This window comes from Puntigrus tetrazona, chromosome 20 (genome assembly GCF_018831695.1).
Source record: "Puntigrus tetrazona isolate hp1 chromosome 20, ASM1883169v1, whole genome shotgun sequence".
Classification (NCBI taxonomy): domain Eukaryota; kingdom Metazoa; phylum Chordata; class Actinopteri; order Cypriniformes; family Cyprinidae; genus Puntigrus; species Puntigrus tetrazona.
In genome coordinates, this window is record NC_056718.1 from 17,699,732 (window position 1) to 17,719,870 (window position 20,139).

The 20,139-nt window shown below is 38.8% G+C and overlaps 2 protein-coding genes across 2 annotated transcripts in view; one reads left to right on the top strand and one right to left on the bottom strand.

Moving 5' to 3' along the window:
• Positions 1–1,731: 1,731 nt before the first annotated feature.
• arpc5b (actin related protein 2/3 complex, subunit 5B) lies at positions 1,732–4,763 on the top strand. Its single transcript, XM_043220170.1, has 4 exons — positions 1,732–2,032; positions 2,924–2,996; positions 3,407–3,583; positions 3,654–4,763. Exons 1-4 carry the CDS (start codon positions 1,893–1,895, stop codon positions 3,714–3,716), a joined length of 453 nt encoding a protein of 150 aa, XP_043076105.1. The 5' UTR covers positions 1,732–1,892; the 3' UTR covers positions 3,717–4,763.
• A 423-nt stretch (positions 4,764–5,186) lies between these two features.
• Positions 5,187–20,139, bottom strand: part of hmcn1 (hemicentin 1) — a 67,824-nt gene continuing 52,871 nt past the window's right edge. Inside the window, 35 exon segments of the mRNA XM_043220343.1 lie at positions 5,187–6,834; positions 6,919–7,045; positions 7,142–7,261; positions 8,199–8,561; positions 9,396–9,524; positions 9,671–9,796; positions 10,079–10,192; positions 10,329–10,463; positions 10,554–10,673; positions 10,787–10,849; positions 10,959–11,196; positions 11,308–11,429; positions 11,515–11,652; positions 11,837–11,980; positions 12,281–12,451; positions 12,932–13,102; positions 13,189–13,218; positions 13,221–13,358; positions 13,575–13,745; positions 13,825–13,995; positions 14,108–14,278; positions 14,379–14,648; positions 14,774–14,855; positions 15,189–15,379; positions 15,480–15,614; positions 15,697–15,910; positions 15,989–16,179; positions 17,557–17,826; positions 17,901–18,035; positions 18,639–18,776; positions 18,960–19,067; positions 19,151–19,315; positions 19,399–19,520; positions 19,691–19,847; positions 19,965–20,092. Coding sequence (XP_043076278.1) covers positions 6,468–6,834; positions 6,919–7,045; positions 7,142–7,261; positions 8,199–8,561; positions 9,396–9,524; positions 9,671–9,796; positions 10,079–10,192; positions 10,329–10,463; positions 10,554–10,673; positions 10,787–10,849; positions 10,959–11,196; positions 11,308–11,429; positions 11,515–11,652; positions 11,837–11,980; positions 12,281–12,451; positions 12,932–13,102; positions 13,189–13,218; positions 13,221–13,358; positions 13,575–13,745; positions 13,825–13,995; positions 14,108–14,278; positions 14,379–14,648; positions 14,774–14,855; positions 15,189–15,379; positions 15,480–15,614; positions 15,697–15,910; positions 15,989–16,179; positions 17,557–17,826; positions 17,901–18,035; positions 18,639–18,776; positions 18,960–19,067; positions 19,151–19,315; positions 19,399–19,520; positions 19,691–19,847; positions 19,965–20,092 — 5,635 coding nt within the window. The 3' untranslated portion in view covers positions 5,187–6,467.

Sequence of the window (20,139 nt, forward strand, 5' to 3'; positions counted from 1 at the left end):
ATATCGTGGAGGTCCGCGTCCGGTAGGCCAATATTAGCTAATTGGTATCCGCAGCCGGATAACTAAATTAACCAATCTAATGATTCTGTGTTTAACTAACTCCACCTGAGAGGTTCCATTGATCTATACACTCTTGACATTCTTTAATAATGTGTGGGAATCTATTATACACTCAATCACACTAAAAATCTGCATTCTCATCTTGGGTTGTACCACGAGTCAACGAAAGTGTCGACATAAATCAATAGCGAGGTAATTAAGAGAGCAGAAGGCCAGCTTTTACAGCCCAGCACATATAGAAACGTGTAGCTCAACTGAAGGCCGTTTATTTGCACCGTGCGTCGTTTTGGGGTTTCTTTTGATGAGGCATGTCTTAAGGAATGCCTTGTGTTTATGTATGTGACAGGAGGTGAAGGGCTTGTAATGAGAAGCGCGAACCTCCCATTTCAAACATCCGCTGCCTACACACTTATTGCATCACAAACACATTACGTCCCTGTGTCACCTGCGCTGAATATAATAGCTTCTAAAAAAAGACACAACAATGCACCGAATTCCTCGTGTCTTTCAGCACTCTGTAAAGATTAGTCCTAGCAGACGGATAAGTGAGTCTCGAAAACTTTTTGTGCGCTATTCAACACATCCTGTCAGATAAAGTTTTAAGTTGTAATTCTGAAAAGGGCATATCAGATATCAGAATGCTAAAGAGTTATTTAGAGAATTAAGGCTTACCTTAATAAATATCCATTCTGTGTCCACTGATGCAAAAACACTTAATCACGCCGTATAATATTCAAACCTGGGGGAAAAGTTGTTGAAAATGATGATCAGTTATCAATAACAACTGTACAGGAAGAGACGTTATTATTATTTAAAGTAACAGTAGCCTATTCTAAAACTTAATACTACCAAAGTGAACTACTTGGCGATGTTTTTAAACGGACCTGCAATTATTGAAACATGCCATTGGTTACATGCCAATTAAGTATAGAGCAGTATTCGTCCATTGAATATTAGTAAAGTATTAAGTATGTAAATAAGAACCCAGAGTTTGCGTGTACAGCGTGAAACATGGATAACACGAGACTACGTTTACCTGCCGTTTTGAACGGGTTAAAGTTCAAGCAGGCCTGTAAAAAGCGCCAAACGTTTTAAAACGGCGAGTGAAAGTGTTCTGTCGCCCTCTGCTGTCACGTGACCGACACTGCAAATTTAAATACGTTGCATCTACAGTCTGACCGACTTTTTACAAATATGAAGTAATTTTAAATAATTACGTGTTATATCATATTATTATAATATTAAGACATTTTAATATTAATATTTAATGTTTTTAACATTTGAACGTTTTTTTTTTTCTCAAACGATTTATTTATTCATTTTATATGCTAATCTTAAAAAGGGCCCCTCTTTGTTGATAACGGAAAGCGAAATGAAAAGTGTCAGTAGCCACAACCACAGCGAAATGTATTATTCCAGAAATGTATGTGTTTCGATAATACCAACAGATGTTTGTGGGGAAATTAAACTAAGAATGACATTTAATTTACAAGTTGAACATTGCGATTTTGTAGTAATTAAGTTTATTTAATCATAAATTATTTTAGACGGTTGTAAGTCGTTTAGCACTCCCATTAGAATATGTTTGCTGGGGTCCTCTAGTGGTTGAGAATCACCCTAGTACCCGGATTGGAGCGCTTCACTTCACCGTTGTTTCCGATAGAGGGCGCGCTATGCGGAAGTGATGGAAATCCGCCACTGACTACCAGACACCACACTGCAGGAGTCTCCGCCACTCGCCAGGCTGGTTTAGCATAGACGACTGTTAGATTGCGTTCATGCGAAACATAGCGTTTAGCTGAACACCAGACGGGGAATAAATAGCCTTCATCATGTCAAAGAATACGGTGTCCGATCGTTTCCGTAAAGTCGATGTGGACGAGTACGACGAGAACAAGTTTGTGGACGAGGAAGAGGGAGGAGAAAACCAGCTGGGTCCAGATGAGGCAGAGGTGGATTCTCTCATCAGACAATATCCTTCTTTATTCTCCGGCCAACATGTGCATGGTCTCAAATAGTCTCGCGTTTTCTTTGGCACTAGCTCATATAACGTTAAATAATGTCCGTGTGCTTTAATGCTTGAGTAGGCAATTATGACATCAGCAAATGGATACACGGCTAATTAAATATTTGCATAAATAATTGAAGCAAAAGTGCGTGCTAACAAGTGGAAGGAAAGACGATTTCGCCTTTTTTCGCAGCCGGTTTTACGTCAACAGTATATGCAGTGATTTGCTGTTCATAATTCATGAGTTGCCCCATACACCAGCTGGCCTGCAGATTTCTGTACAGCTTCCACGCGGGCTAAACTGGATTCTTTGCACTATTCTGCTCGTTGACAATTATCTCACCGGACGGTTTCGTGTAAAAAATGATAGCATTGTCTATTTTTTTAAGCTTTTATAGTTTATAAGTGGAGCGAAAATCGTCACAAACACGCTTGTCTAGTTTTATAATGTATAATGTACATGGATCAGCTCATATTCAGACATCTGAAACGTCTTCGTCCAGGCCTGCCTTAACATTCCAGTCATTCCTTTTGAACTAAAGATGCTGCTTACTTTAATTTATGTTGATGGTGATCGTTAACTAGTTTTAAAAGGTGTGGTGGTTGCAAGTGTTATGTTTTCCTGTCATTTGAAACTGTTGCATTAATTAGTATAAGGAAGTTGAATTCATGTCCTTATATGTCAATTTTGGAGTACCCAGGGCCTTATTTCCTGTTTCTAATTTTTTTTTTCCTCTTTGGGTGTCTTGAAATATGTTTTCTTCAAATGCACATAGCAAATCCACAGCATTTAGATATTCATGCATGCATAGGTGTGTAAATTATGCCAGTGTTTTTCTTAACTCCAGTCTTCAAAGGGAACCTTATGGGCGCATTGCAGGCAGTGTTAAAAAACCCACCAATCAACACGAAGAATCAGAACGTCAAGGTGAGTCAAAAACTGGTTTTATTCGGATATCATAGAAAATCATAACATTTGCTTATTCCAAAGTTACTGATATAAAACGTCACCTTTAAACATGCTAGCTTATTATTAAAGTGTACGTTTTATGTCTTGAAATAAGTTTCAAAATCATTCTTATGATACACAGATTTTAATAATGCAAACAGCTTCTGTGTACTTTCCATTGCAAGTTTGGTGGCCAACTACAAAATTCCTCAAAAAGGAAAACAATGAATGTGCGTGTGCAGCTATCCACTGTAATAACCACAAGAAGTTTCAGTTGCTTAATTGTAGTAGGCTTTAAAGTTGCAAAAAGTGGTACAATCGATGTCGCAAAACTACAGACAGTTGCTTTGATGGATCATTCTTGCATTTTTCTGACATTCTGGATGTAGGATCGCGCTGAAGGTCTAGTACTCAAGGTGCTCAGCTCCTTCAAAAGCACCGACATAGAGAAGGGAGTTCAGTCTCTGGATAAGAACGGAGTGGATCTGCTCATGAAATACATCTACAAGGGCTTCGAGAGGCCTTCTGAGAACAGCAGCGCTGTCCTGCTGCAGTGGCATGAGAAGGTAGGGCTAATAGCAACGTAAAGCATGTGAGAGGGACAGTAGTTAAATTGTTGCTCCGTATTCTCCTCAGGCTCTCTCTGCAGGTGGAGTGGGCTGCATCGTGAGGGTCCTGACAGCCAGGAAAACGGTGTAAACTCCAGTGGGTTAGCACAGCACACAGAAAAAACAAAACCCAGCAGCGGGAAATCCTGCTGAGACACTCAGAACAAAGCAATGACTTTCCACAGGGTACTGAAGAGGACCTCTCATCAGATTTCAATGCGTTTCACCCTCTTCTGTTATATCACTCTTCACTCACATAGTCAAAAACGCATAACCGTGCCATCAGTTGTACGCTAGATTTACAGTAGCTTCTCTCAGGAATACTTTTCTACGCTCTTCTGTATTGCATTCAGCAATCTCAATTAGTTTTGTAAAATCTCGCCTATGTTTATCATAACATTTTATTATTTAATAGTAAATTTACTTGCCATTGTTCTTGGAGAGAAATGTAACCTGTTTTTTTAGTCTGCATGTGTGAGGAAGGCTTAAAGTGAACAGTCACGGATTGGTGGACGTGTCTTACTGGCACGACGTCTGTCCACAGTGACTGTCGGATTACCAATAATACTCTCCAGTGCATTAAACCTTCCCGTCACTCATCCCCTCTCATTTGTTCTAAATCGCCAGCCATTATCTCCATAGTATTTTTTTTTCATAACCAAAGCGCATTAGCTTAAATACTCCTATAATACATTAAATTACAATGCCGATCTTGCGCATCATCTGAAACATCTGTTTAATTTTCTTGGCAGATGGAGCCATCTCACTAATCGTGATTTTCACTAATGCTGTTATAAAGTATTAATGTCTTGTCTTAATGTATCTGTGTCAGCATTCCAAAGCACTTATTGCCATGGACCATTGTTATTGTGTGTGTCAGAATGTCTGTATACAGTCTGCGTCAGGAGGCATTTTTAAGCCAATCATGTTAAATACTGCCTCAAAGCAGATCATTACTGATCCAGTCTGATCTGTGACGTATCGTCTGATCGCAGGGACCTGCCTCTACAATGCAGTAATACAGAAAGACAAAGTGTAAACACTCAATAAACCAAACCGGTATAATGACTGCCTTACAAAATATTCCTTTTTTTATGGTTGTGCTTTTGTGATTGATTAATAAAATATGTTAAATATACTTGAGGACTCGCATTTTATATTTTGAATGTATAGATTTAGAAATATTGTGAAAGCTTTATTCATGGCATCTGTGGTAAATGCTACACACTATAGATGTCAACTTTGGTTTGGTTGCTTTCTTACAAAATACATTTTTTCTGGTTATTGATATTATCAGTGAAGTAGTATAAAATATTTCCTTCCGATATACGCTAACATTCAAAAGTTTGAGGTCGGTAGGTTTTTTTTGAAGAAGAAATCTTATATACTCACAGTAATCAGAAATACAGTCAAAACATGTAAATTATTATTATTTTAATTTTTTAATATGTCATTAAAAATATATTAAAATCGAACATATGTAATTTATACCCGTGATGGGAAACCTAACATTTTAACATCATTCTTGCAGTCTTTAGTGTTAATAGATAATTCAGAAATGTTGTGTTTCTTAATATTTTTTTAAAACAAAAATGGATTCCTGGATTCTTTAATAAATCGAAAGTTTTCAGCAAAATGTATCTAAAAATCTTTTGGAACATTGTAAATATCTTTCCTGTCGCTTAAATTTTTTTTTAAACTTATACGCAGCTGTGAAGTAAATGTCTCATAATGAATGGATCGTACAATTTATTGCTTTTTTAAAAAAAGGAATACAACATAGTATTTAACAAATAAAAAACCCAAACACTTATATACATATCATTAAAATAGAATACACCTTGATTACTGACACAGTTACAAAAAATACTCCAAATGTGTATGAAACTGTACTGATAATGAGACGCTGCTATTATGTGCATAATTACTGATTGACAATACTCTCTTTTAGAGCAAAAATAGGGCTTACCTGAGGTGGACGTCCTTTTTTTTTTTTACTGCAGGTGGGGCTTAAACCCAAACCTCATTATCATGTTAAAAAGCACAAAATCTTAACCAGTAAAATGTTCCCCATCTCATTTCATAGAAAGCAAAGGAGGGAATTGAGTTTCTTTCATATATTCAAGCAATTCCCAATAAGTTAATAGGTAGACATATATGCAAATGTATTCTATTACACCACCCATAGTCCTGCTGTACATTCTGATGAAGGATTCTTGCGGCCCAATCACTAACCCGCCAGCGGTCTTGCAGCTGAGCTGAAGTCTGAACCTCATGTCCGTCTGCAGGACTCTGCGAAGGCCTTTTACATGTCTACGTGACCTGTGAGAATCTCTTCAAGTGGAGGATCTGCACTCACACATACACACTCTCACACAAAGACCAATTTAGCTCAGTCACACATGTACAAAACTGCACCATTCTTAGAGGCTGCGCTATAAAAGACTAAACGGTCAATTTTCCATCATCCGTATTTTTTATCTGTCAGTAAATTATCGATACAGATTTTTTTTGAGACGAACACCATTGCAAGTACTAAGCCAAGAGCGTTACTTTTTGGCCTTTTCTTCTTTTGGCTTCCATAATGTGAAACAGACAACACTTGTTTCTCTCCCCAAACCTCTCTCGTATCACTCCTTGTTTATTTTTTACAGAGACGCTTTAAAAATGTATCGGCTCCCTTTTCTGCATTTCTCAAATTTAGGAAGCTAGATTTTTATTATAATTTTTAATCTGTCAAAATAATGGAAAACGTTACAATTTCAAATGACGTATTTCTTTTTGTTTAGCGCAACCTCTGATCGTTCCCTCTCTTCATAGGCTGTGGGATGTATTAAAGTGCTCAGTAGGGATAGGCTGAGACAGCGATGTAGACAATAAAGGTGGTCTGGTACTCTATGCCTCCGTCAGCGCTGTAAGACAGGGCTCGCACCTTCATGCGGTACGTGTGAGGTTCGCGCAGTGGCCGGGTGGTGAACAGAACACCTTTGAGGTTTTCGTCCCGGAGGGCGAAGGGCAGACTCGTGTCCTCGTCGACCACTAAGAAGGAAGTGCGTGGGTGGACGACTCCATCCTGGGTGTAGGCAACCAGCCGGATCAGGTCCTGATTGGCGGCGATGCCGAAGGGCAGGGACAGCAGTTTGTACTCCAGTGCATACGGGCTCAGGGCGCACTCCAGATCATTGGGTGGACAATTCTTCAGGCAGAACCTGAGTGGAAAGGCAGAACCTGCTTTACTTTGAACAACAGACTAAATAAAAGTAACTAATTGCTAAGAAAAGTGTCAGTCTCACCCTGTGGCTGGATCCCTCTGATAGTTGGGAGGGCAAGGTGTGTCGATGCACTGGTAACTCCCTCTCATGTTAAAACACATCCTGTTTGCACCACATTGAATGTTCTGCTCCAGGCATTCATCTACGTCTATTCATACAAAGAACAAAAGTGAGTAATGTAAAAACCTCTTAAACTTTCTGTTTCACGGTCTGATTTTCTTATTGAATGTCTTAAGTTTCTTACCCTGGCAGGTTTTGCCATTGGTCATAAGGCGATAGCCATTGGGACACAAACACCTATGGCTGCCTGGTGTGTTCATACATTCATGTTGACATGTATCCCTCTGTTCACACTCATTAATATCTAAAACATAAAACGGGTAAGTAATTCATTATTATCTGGAAATGGTGCCATTTGTGTGTCCATGTCCATGTGTGTCACTACTGACATGATTAAAAGGACATTAAACACATTGACATTATGAAATACATTATGAAGTACTATATAAATTAATGAAACTTTAATGAGGACCGCAAACTATTTGCTTTAACCAATTCATTACTCTTATTGAATAATTTGAAATGTAATATATTAATAATAACAGAAATAGAAAGAATATTTGTTCAGTTTAATCACTTGCAAAATATTTGCATTTCCCTAAGAAAGTTTCAATATATTTTCAATATATTTTTGTATTCAATGCAAAGCTTCTCAGGAGAATGCAAAACATTGTCACATTGACACAAATTCACAATTTCATGGCTCTGTCCCTTTGGGGGCCCTGTAGTATAAAATCCCATCTCTCCATTTTAAAAATATATATATATAAAATTTTCAAAATATTTCAAAATATATTTTATATTATATTTGTATTACCATGTACGTATCTTCTAAATTATTTAAAGCTTCAGTCAGTAACTTTTGGCGCACGAGCAGTTAATAAACAGAACTGCGGAATTTATGCTTTTCAAATAAATTTTGAACACAAAAAAGTTTAATTTCACGAATCAAAACTACTACCTGAGTTTCCTTTATATTGATCAATGCTTCTTTTCTGGCACTTACCGCACTATTATTATAGTTTTGATTTTAATTTTAATTGTAAAGCATTTTGTGTCTCTTTATCTTTGAAAGGTGCTATATAAATACATTTTACTTACTATTTTCATATAATATTACAAAAAAGCAAACTTTTGCAGTTTTTCCAAAGTCTACTCTTTTAAGACAAAGAGTAATTTATATATAAATCTGCTTGTGGATATAACATGAAACCCAAATTCTACAGCTCAACAGTAATTACCTAAACACTGGCCATTGTTTGACTTAAAACCATGGGGGCAGGAAGTAGTATCCCTACGACTGCGTGATTGTGCATTGTTTGGTCTGTTGGTCATGTGACGCCTCCCGATGGGGACATATGAGTGGAAACTCTGGGAGGTCAGGCTATGGTAGCGCTGCTGGTAGGAGGTCCGATCAGAAGAGGACTGGGATGTCCTGTACCCATATGAGAAACTCTCATAGCCGGGCAAGCGCTCTAGTCCGGCACAGGACTTGCCATCACCCAGCAGGTGGAGCCCCGGTGGGCACAGACACTTGTAGCTGCCAGGGCTGTTCACGCACTGATAGGCACAGGGCACCGGTACCAGCTCACACTCGTTTATGTCTGCTCTCACAGCAAGGCCAACACAGGGAAAGAGAAATAGAGAAGCAAAGGAAGAAAATAGAGGAAATACAGTTGAATTGAAAGTAGCAGATTAAAAGAAGAAAAAAAGGGGGTGAGAAAAAATACTGCACATGAGTAGCTATCCCTCAAAAGCATGTTTTTATGCAAAAATACATATTGTATTTTTGAGTCTAGAATACTGAATGTATTTAATGATTCCTCACAAGGAGCATCATTTCTATTAATAAATTAAATTCAGTTAACCCAGTGACTTATCAGCACTGAAACTCAATGGGAACTCCAAATGCCAAAATGGCACTTATAATCCCAACTGAATGTCACTAGAGGACATTCAAAAATGCCACAGCAAAGCATAGCACTTCGAGGTAAAATCTCAAGCAGAAGGTTTGAAGAGTAAAGACACAGACAGAGGAAGGACATAGTCATGATAGTCGTGCTGGCCTTGCTGTAAGAGTGAACCTACTTACAGGTGTAATAATGTCTGTCACACTTAACAACTTGCAACATCTTACTGACAATTATATCTGTAGCAGCTGTATCCTCGATTTGGTATCAGTGACTGCCTTCTTTGTTTGATTAGGTTATATGTCGGTTAGTTAAAAAGCTCTGTGGCAATATAAGCAAGCTGTGTGGAAGGAAGTTACATGACAGGTTTTGAATGCTTTTTTAAGTAAGAGTTGGTTCACAGAAATAAAATGCAGCAAAAGAGTGAAGGAGATGAAAATGAAAGAGATGAAGGTTGATGTTTTGCAGGAGAGCAGCCTGGGAGGTTGGGAGAGGGTTAGTTAGGTGTGGGGGAATCAGACTACGTACCAAGGCAGGGGCGGCCCACACCCTGAGAGCGGTACCCCCTTGGACAAGTGCAATGGTAGCTACCTCTGGTGTTTTCACAGATTTGGTTATATCTGCACTGATGTGTGCCATCATGACATTCATCAATGTCTACAAACAGAATAAAAATCTATAAATCTTTGATCATAATCCAGTTATGTAACAATAATTAGTTTTATTAATTATATATAAGTATGTGTGTATAACACAACAAATATAATCATCGGCCCAAAAACATAAGCAACAACATTACAAACCTATGCATGTGCCATTGCCTCCTTTGGTCATGCCAGTAGGGCATAGGTCAATGCAAGTGTATCCACCACGTGTGTTTTTACATTGCTGATCAGAGCGACACACTCTCTGTTTGCATTCGTTTATGTCTGATAAGAAACAAACGCCATTTTAGTTGCACAGGAGCATACATTGTAGAATAAAAAAAAAAGTTGTTTTAATTTAAAATAACTTGTTACCCTGTTGCCTAATCTTTTTAGTTTAGTCAACTAAAATATTTTAGTTGTCACTTAAATTGACAATAAGTAATACAATTTTTTAAATCAAATTTAGTCAGCAGGGCAACAAGTTATTTCAAGTTAAAACAACTTTTTTTTTTTTTACTGTGTAGTTTTAACAGACCTAGCAAGACTGAGCTATATTAAACTTACCAATACAGCGCCGATTCCTGAGTTGGTAGCCTGGCTCACAAGCACAACGGAAGCTGCCAATGGTGTTTAGACAGTGCTGATGGCAGGGGTTGGATTCCTGACACTCATTCACATCTGCAAAAGCAATTAATACAAATGCATGCCCGAATAAACACAAAGATAAATAGAGAGCATTAATATACATTACAATATGTCATATACAAATATACAAGTCAAAAATATACAAACAAACAGATATAAAACTGTGCACCTGAGCAGCTGAGCCCATCTGCTGTCCTCCTAAAACCCCGCCCACAGCGCATCACACAGCGATAAGAGCCAATGATGTTCTCACAGTCTTGTCCATCATGGCACATGTGACCACCCAATGAACACTCATCAATATCTAGGATAAATTTAAAGGAAAGCAATTATTACAGAAACATCAATATCATGTATCACTATTCACAGGAAAACGGTTTGTAAACTGTCATACCCTGGCATGTTCTACCATCTGCTGAGATGGTGAGTCCTCTGGGACAGGAACAGTAGTATGTGCCTATAGCGTTGTGGCAGGCATGTGAGCAGGGGTTTCCCTCCGCACACTCATTCTCATCTTCATCAGCAAAAAATAAAAGCACAGAATCTCATTTTTGACATTCTATATATTAACTAAGGAATAATATTATCGGTATCACAGTAAAAGCAGGACATAAGCTCTGATTATACCTGAACAATATGGCCCTGCAGGGTCCAGTTGAAAACCACTGGGACACTGATTGCTGCGCTCTCCTGACGATGAAAATACATCATAATTGGTGAGGAATAGTTTTACGAAAAATTAATGAGTAAAAACAAATTATGTAAATAGGTATGAAAAAATCCTGTATGTGTATTGTACCTTTAGCAATGGTGGCATGGATGGCAAACTCCAGCATCTCTTCTAGTGGACGGTACAGAGCGCTGATAGCTGAGGCGTGGAGAGTCTGCACCAGATAGGGCATCTTTCCTTTGGAGGATCCGTAAGTAATGGTATGATTCCAGGAGTAAGGCACACTCACCCTGTCTATACTGAACATACGTGTGGACAGAGCATAGACCTGACCAGGACCAGTCTGGATGTAGTCTTCAGTGTAGTCCTGGAGTTTAAAAAAGATATTTTAATGTGATAAAGTTTATATTGTGTACCATCACATTTTCAAAGTATAAAAAGGTATAATATTCAATAAATTCAGTGATGGAGATTCTACCTTAAGACTGATGTCTGCATTGGTTGGGAGTTGTAGGATGTGTCCATTTACTACAATGTCAAGCAAAAGTGCCCCATCTGAGTCCAGCCCCCGTGCCACATGGGTCATCCTGAGAATCTCTCCTATAGCCAAAACACAAATTCAATTAGAAAAACTTAGAAGGAAAAGTTTTTAAAGATCTCTATGCATCAATGCGATACCTCATACCTGTGGCAAACTCCACCTGAGTCTCACGTCTGAAAATGCCATTTGTGAGAGTGAAACCATTGACAGCTTCACCCAGCTCCTGTGCTGTGGTCCAGTATATAGGGTTCAGGATGGAGATCAACTTCCTCATAGCAGGGCCTGGATGATGCACTCAAATTAAAAATGTCTTTTTTTCTTGATAAACAGTCTTAGAACTACAGCCTCAATGCCACACAACAAAACATATATATATACACATACTGACAAATACTACACCGCATATTTATAATGTTTTAGAATAAAAAATACAGCTCATAACAAAAACTCAGTAGCAGAGACTGACCAAGACTCCTGGGTATGTTAGTGATGGTGGCCTGTATAACTCTCCCAGTGGGACTGTTGGAGATGGTGGCATTGAGGATAGCAATGCCAAACTCCACATCATTAATGTTCCCAATGATGCTTCCTCTGGCTTTCTGAGGGCCACCTTAGAGAGAAAAAAGAAGAAAAGTTTAGACAATCTCCACTCAAATCTTGTGCAGTTAACTGAAGACCAAGGCAGACATTAAAAAGTGGTTGGGAAAAATGTATAAAATATTCTCCCATTATACTCAAATGCTTAAGACAAGAGTTGCAAATGCAAAATACACATCATCTTTCTGAGAGTAATTAAAACTGAAAAAAGTGAAAAATAAATCAAATAGAATACGAAAAAATGTAAACATTATTAGACTAAATTTATTTGATGTAAGTCTTGAATAACAAGCATACATAGTTGTAAATGTACCTGGACATGGCTGTATATTACATCTTGATAACTGGGTGGAGTCTCCTGGACAGGCGCGACCATTGTTGCTGGGTGATGGATTGTTACAGAGTCTGACACGTGTTCGTTCTCCACCTCCACAGGATGCTGAACATTCGCCCCAGGACTCCCATGAACTCCACTTACCATCAACTTCACACACACATTCATAGAGCACAGAAACGTGTGTAAGCCGTCACAGTAAAAAGGTCTCCAGAAAATATAATTTTCATTAAAATAATCCTGTAAATCATAACCTAAAATGTACTGTATGTAGCATCTCTTGTATAATTATTAATGTATAGGAATTATGGGTTTGTGCACTGTATCCTTCAAAGGTTTAGGGCAATACATTTTTATAGAAATTTAAATTTATTCAGCAAAGATGCATTAAATTGATCAAAAGTGACCGTAAACACAAAAAATTTATAAAAAATGTGTTCTTTTAAAATATTCTATTCATGAAAGAATCCTGTATCACCGTTTTAACTGTTTCCAGCATTGACAATAATAAGAAATTACAAATATTGTCACAATATTATATTATTTTTACTGTATTTTTAATAATGAGAGCTTTAGAGATTACTATTAAAAAATGAAGATTGAACTGTAGTATTTGTATGAGTGCCATACCAGGGCAGTAGGCTGTGTTGCATTTCTGGATTTGGGAGTCTGATCCGGTACATGCTCTGCCACCATTCGCTGGTCGAGGATTGTCACATGTTCTGTAGCGGCGCATCTGACCACCGTTGCAAGTTCTGCTACAACTCCCCCAACTGTTCCACGGGCCCCAATTACCATGAACTATGGAGAGAAATTATTTACTTATTGCTTTCAGCATTACACCATTGTGTCTACTTGTTTACCACATATGAAATGTGTTTACTTACTTGGACAGGGTTCATTGTTGCAGAAATCAATGTGATGTCATTTCCCTCACATTGCCGTCCACCATGCTGGGGGGCAGGGCTAGCACAGATACGTGTTCTTTGCCTTGTACCACCTCCACAAGAAACACTACATGCCCCCCAACTTACCCAGGATGACCACTTGCCATCCACTGTTGAAAAAGGGAAGATGGCTTGTTTAAGGCTTGTTAAACCTTGATTTGGCTAATCATGAAAAAGATGTGCGCAGCCTTATAAAGTTAATCTAGTACAAAGATCCTTAAAAAACACTAATTTGAAGGATATTAAAGAAATTGTTCAAACAAAAAAAAAATTTTAGTCACCTTTTATTTACCTTTATCAATTACTACTTTGACCAGAATGCTTACCAGGACAGTTCCTCTCACTGCACACCTGCGTCTGTGTGTCAGGTCCTTCACACGACGGTCCTTCAAATGAGGGTGGAGGGTTGTTACAGAGTCTCAGCCTAGTCTGCATCCCTTTGCCACATGTTTCACTACAAGGGCTCCAAGGCAACCAGGCACCCCAGTTCCCTGCCACTGAAAGATAAGAGGCCAGTCAGACTGATAAAGGCAAGATATGTCCATGCATAAGCAGGAGCAGTGTTCCTCTACTCACCTGGACATGGTCTTATACTACACATGATGGCCTCCACTGCTTTTCCCTCACAGGCTCTGCCCCCATGCTGGGCAGGAGGATTACTACAAGTTCGCACCCTAGTCCTGTTACCCTGACCACAGGTACGAGAGCACTCCTCCCAGGAAGACCACTCAGACCAATTAGCATCCACTACAGAGATAAAGAAATAGATTAAAACATGAAGAACAATATAAACATGTCTCTACACTATACTTAATCTATATACAAGTGTGTGTATACATGCAGATCCTCACAATAATACCTGGACAAGGTTTGCCTTGACAGCTACGTGTTTCTGTTGCTAATCCAAGGCAGTGGCGTCCTCCATTTGCAGGAAATGGGCTATTGCACTGTCTCAGCCTCTTCTGCATTCCTGTGCCACAGGAAACGCTGCAGGCTCCCCACTCCATCCATTCAGAGAAACCTCCATGAACTGCGAAACACACACAGTGCAATCTCCTATTTTAATACATCTGACTGCATTAAAACTGTCTGAATATTCTCAAAAAATGTAAAGGTGCAGTTGAACTCACCTCGTACTGTGAGGGTCACGTGCACGAGCACAGAGCCTAACAGATTTCGGGCCACACACTCATACTCAGCTGTGTCCTCTTTCTGAGCACTACTGAATCGCAGAGAACCGTTACTCAGCATGGTGACGCGCTCATTACCTAACAATGACCGTCCCTGGCGGGACCATTCGATGACAGGCACAGGCTCTCCCTCTGCCTGACAGTTTAGGACTATTGTGGTACCGGCGTCAACCACCGTCTCCACTGGTTCTACAGTGATGGTTGGAGAACCTGTGAAACAGCACTGATGTTATTAGAGTAATCCAAGCTAGTGAGATTTTAGGGTTTTTATTGTTTGAATATTCTTTCTGACTAACAGCAGAAGACTAACTTTAAAAGATTAACTATAGACTTACGCTGTAAGGTCAGTGTGACTGTTCTCTCCACCACTCCTGCATCATTTGTAGCCACGCACATGTAATTTCCAGCATCTTCACTCTACAACAATACAAACCCATTAATTATTTGTGACCCTGCACTATAAATCCAATAATAAGTGTCAATTTGTCGAAATTGATATTTATACATCATTTGAAAGCTGAATAAATACTCTTTCCATTGATGTATGGTTTGTGTATATAGGACAATATTTGGTGAGAATTTTATATAATTGATAATTATTTTTAATTATTAAATTATTATTATTACACGCATGTGCTTTGAAATATGATGAGAAATAGACAACACGCCATCAGTAAGAAAAACTGGGGTAAATCGTAAAGACACATTTTGCAGCTGTATCAGTGAGCACAGTGTGCTGCGTTTGTTTACCACTGTGCCGTAGATGGCAAGAGATCCGTTGTCAAGCTGGCGGATTCGGTTGCTTATCTGCACATTGATGCCTTTTTTGCTCCACTGGATGGTGGGCAGAGGGTCTCCTCGTACCTCACAGTTAAGTATGGCATTCCCTCCCAGAGGCTCAATGCGATTTGAATGAACATCTCCGTCTATTATTGGTGGTTCTGGAAAAAGTGGACAAGAGATTCAGGTTTTTCACACTGCTCTTGATTTTGATTTTACAAGCAGAAAAACTAATCATATATGAGAAATGCAGATGTTTACCTTTAACATAGACAAATCCCAGAGATTTGATTGATCCCACACTGTTCTCAGCCACGCAGGAATAAGTACCAGAGTCATCTTTACTCGCACGGTCAATCACCAACTCGCTATGGCCATTAACATGATCATACTGGGCTGTGGGTAGAAACACGTTGCTTATTTTCACATAATACTCTACTGAAATATTTATAGACTCAGTTGGAGGAAGGATCTATACCAGGGATGATATTGTTGTTGAATGCCCATGTGATCTTGGGTGGAGGAATGCCAATGACTCCGCAGGTCAACAAAAGGCGCTCTCCCTTGTTGAGAGCCACATCCCCGAGAAGTTCAGTGAAGGCTGGATGTGTGTGTATGGACAGGCCAATGGTGCGACTGTCCTGCCCAACTGAGTTGGTGCCGACACATGTGTAACTCCCAGAATCTTCAGGCTATATACACAGAGAGATGCCTCAGAAAAAAATGACAGTATGTACACATTTTAAATACAGGATGTTTGGGACACTGACCTGAGCAGAGTCTATGAGCAGCTCTCCTGTGGGCAGGATTGTGTATTCTCCGGTGGTGTCGGTAAGTGCAATGTCATCTTTCTCCCAAGTGATGATGGGCTGTGGGACCCCATCTGCCACACAGGTAAGCAAAGCTTGGGTGTTCTCAACCACCGACACTTCTGATTTTCCTTCACGGATGGAGGGAGGTACTAAGGTATAGAAGGAGAAAAAAATGTATGTGTTATATAGTTTTGTTTATTTATCATTTGATTATCAGTTGCATAAATGAAATATTTACCAGTACCAGTACATTGCTTATTATTATTATTATTATTATTATTATAAATAAGGGTGTACCAAAATGCCTGAAGCCTTACAAAATGACACACTAAACCGAAGGACGAATACAGAATATGGGTTTTTGCTTTTTTTCAACAATGAATAAATTAAATAGCCAAAATGTGCTTTTTATTGTGTGGTGGAAAATTCATTTTGACTGATGAGAGAGGGATAACTGGGGGGACCCACAGGTGTCTGCACTTGGCAAGAGGATCCATGTTACCATTTCTCTATACCCTATCTATGTGTAAAGATAAGCTGTAAAAGTACAGCTGTTGAGAATGGTAGCCTTGAGGGGTGAGACAAGGTTTAAAGGGCAGGATCGCCCTTCAGTAAACTGTGTTTCTGTATGATTGTCTAACCTTCTTGCAAGAATAAAATCCTTAAAGATCAATTATTGAGTTTTTCTCTTGAGAACTGTTCTTTAAAGTTGTCATGACAATTGTTTTGTCTAAAATAAATATGCTACAAAACTATTTAAAAATATTTACTTAGCACTAAACATTTTTTTAAAATATACATATAACGATACCAACACAGCACAATTTAACTTAAAATAAATAAGTTACAAAAACAATTTCTGTCATTTTTGAGACCCTCTTCTTGAATCAGGCATGTGTATTTTACTGTACAAATAAATGCAGCCTTGCTGAGCAGAAGAGAAATCTTTGAAAACATTGAAAAAAATTACAGATCCCAATTTGAACACTATATGTGAGTGTTATAATAAATGTATTAATAGAGTTGTTGTAAATTTTATTATTATTATCATTATTGTCTTAATGTCTCTTTTCTTATTTTTTTTAAAAATGCATGAAAATGTTACCTAGCAGACAACCCAGGCTAACAAGCAGGTACACACGAGCATGTAGAACGCTGATTGAATAGCCTACATGCAACTCGTGTGCGTTCTAAAAAAACCCCATTATGATCTGAAATTTATTTACTAATCATTTGAAGATATTTTGCGAATTCTCATCAACATGAGATACAGTGCAAATTGTTTTTTCACTTTCTGTGCTTGTAATGATTGTAGCATCTAACTCTGACACTTTTAATGCTTTTACAATGCCAATATGTTTGCTGCATTAGCGCCTATATTTAATCACATCACATCATTGTTTGGCTTAATTTATACTGCCTTTTTGCTTATTTGGCTGAACAATTTCAGTGCATCCCTAATTATAAATATTCTACCAGATGGTCAAGGCATTAATCACTATTTTCAATAAATCCTGTAGACTCACTTTGCACAGTGAGACTCATCTCCAGACTGGTGGTTCCAGCCACATTAGCAGCAGTACAGGTGTATCTGCCTGTATCTCTAGGCTGGGCAAAGGCGATCTGCAAGGCTCCTGTGCTGAGGACTCGCTGTTGCACAGACTCACTCAGAAGCTGCCCATTCTTGTACCACGTGATAGAGGGATTGGGGAAACCCTCTGAGTGGCACTGCAGAGTTACAGATGCATCTAGTGCCACAATGTACACCTTGATCTCAGATGTTATGACAGGCGGCACTGCAAGAAAATAAACATTTGAACATTTGTTACACCAGTTCTCAAAGACGTCTTAATTTTCAATGCTGTCTCACCCTGCACTCTGAGTTTGGTTTTCCCCAATGCAGTGCCTGCTGGATTCTGAGCCACACACATGTAGGTTCCAGAATCCTCCACTTTTGCTTTAGAGATCTGCAGGCCACCATTGGGGAGCACAGTAAAATCACCTCCTGATGATAAATGGAATAAAGTAAAAATGAATCACTTGATAATTAATTGTTACATTTTGTACAATTAAATTACAATTCAAGTCAGTAATGGTTTTTATATAGAAATTGTTACTTTTATTCAGCAGAGTTACATTTAAAAAAATCAAAAGTGACAGTAAATATTTTTAACAATGTAACTCTTCATTAAAAAATAAATAAATGCTGTTATTTTGAAGCTTCTATTCATCCAATTATTACACAAGAATGAAAGTCACAAAGTCACAAAGTCTTTTCAAGATCAATAATAACAAGAACTTGTTTTTGGAAGAACCATATGACACTAAAGATACAGCTTTTTTTTAATCACAGGAATAAATTAAATTATATTCATTGTAATATATTTTGATCAAATAAATGCAGCCTTGGTGAGCATAAAATAATTTTTAAAACATAAAAAACATAATGAATAAAATCTTTCTGACCACAAACTTTTTAATGTTATGATATATAATGTGTTAATTAATTACCTTAGTTAGTAAATTACCCTTTACCTAATTAATTACTACTGTATAGAGATGGAAAGCTTGTCAATTTTGCTCGCAGTGGCACAGCTTTTGTTCGTACCTGTGGTAAAGATGTTGATGCCCTCTTTCTGCCATGTGATAGTTGGGCGAGGGGAGCCTGTTGCTCTGCAGGGCAGAGTCACATGGTTGTTCAAAATCACATCCAGTGTTGAGGGGTGTGACTGTATTACCGGAGGTTCTATAAAATAGAAATACAGAAAGCTATTAAATAAAAAAAGTGACAAAAATTGTACAAAGGATAAATAAATGTCAATCATGGAAATTAATTATATGCATTCTTATTAGCCACAAACATTAAAAAGGACAAAAAATTAAGTGGCACTTTTAGAAACATGTTTTATTGTTTCTGTACATCTCTTACCATGTACTGTGAGATGAACGTGTCGGTGGGCGGTGCCTGCAGCATTCTTGGCCACACAAGAGTAACGGCCTGAGTGACTCAGATCAGCGGCTGTGATCTGAAGAGGACCTAAGAGAAACCAAAGAAATAGAAATGTAACATTTAGAATTACTTCAAACTTCAACAGTTTTTTTTACACTGTTAAAACCTACCTGACGGTAATATGGTATAGCCCTCTCCATCTTTAGCTAGTCTCAATCCATCTTTGCTCCAGTGTAAGACAGGATGAGGCACACCAGAAGCAGTGCAGCCGATGACCACCGGGGACAGTCTGCTCACCACCAGCTCTGTGGCCTCATCAGCAATAGAAGGAGGAACTGCAGAGAAAAATAAACATTCAAATCTTCCTGAAATTCACATACACATGTCACGGATGTCATATACAGAAGTAGGGATTCACCATGCACAGTCAGTTGAATGGCTCGGCTCTCCTGGCCTGCCTCATTGGATACGACACACTTATACAAAGCTGAGTCCTCTACTGTGGGTGCGATGACAACCAGAGAGCCTGACGACAACAGCCTGAGGACAGATTGCAAACTGATTACCTGGACGCAATTGTGAATTTCAAGAGCCTTACTGCAAGATACTAAGCATCAGGGTCCTACTCTGACCCAAACTAAGACTAATGCTCATTTGGCTGGAGATACAGTAAGAGATGATAAGAGGAGAGGGAGGAAACCTGGCTGAACCTGTACATATTCTGGTTCTGGTCAGTGTTAAGGGGTTGAGCATTTTTGGTCCAGCGAACGGAGGGCTTGGGGATGCCGGTGGCCTCACAGGATAGCGTAGTCTGGACATTCACTGTCACAGTGAGGTTAGTGGGACCCTCGGTGATAGAGGGTGGCACTGAAGTAAAAAAGAACATGGTCAGATGCTTTTATTCACAGCATTCTAGGTATACATTTTTATAAATTCATGTGTTCGTATATTACCGTTTTAAATATCTTGTTTATTAAGACTCACCATAAACCTGCAGATCTACTCTCTTACGCTCTGTGCCTGCCTGGTTGGTAGCCATGCAAAGGTATCGTCCCGTATCGGTCACCTGTGCCGAGAGGATGTGAAGTGAACCATCTTCACCAAACCTGTACCTAAACATATAGGGTGTTTGTTATTTGCCATGAACAAAACACTCTCT

What these genes read in the sequence shown, in the direction of transcription:
- arpc5b (XM_043220170.1), top strand. Translation starts at nt 1,893, where the DNA reads ATGTCAAAGAATACGGTGTCCGATCGTTTCCGTAAAGTCGATGTGGAC. An exon ending in CGAAGAATCAGAACGTCAAG is followed by an intron (nt 2,997 to 3,406) that starts GTGAGTCAAAAA and finishes TTCTGGATGTAG; the next exon opens with GATCGCGCTGAAGGTCTAGT. An exon ending in TGCTGCAGTGGCATGAGAAG is followed by an intron (nt 3,584 to 3,653) that starts GTAGGGCTAATA and finishes TATTCTCCTCAG; the next exon opens with GCTCTCTCTGCAGGTGGAGT.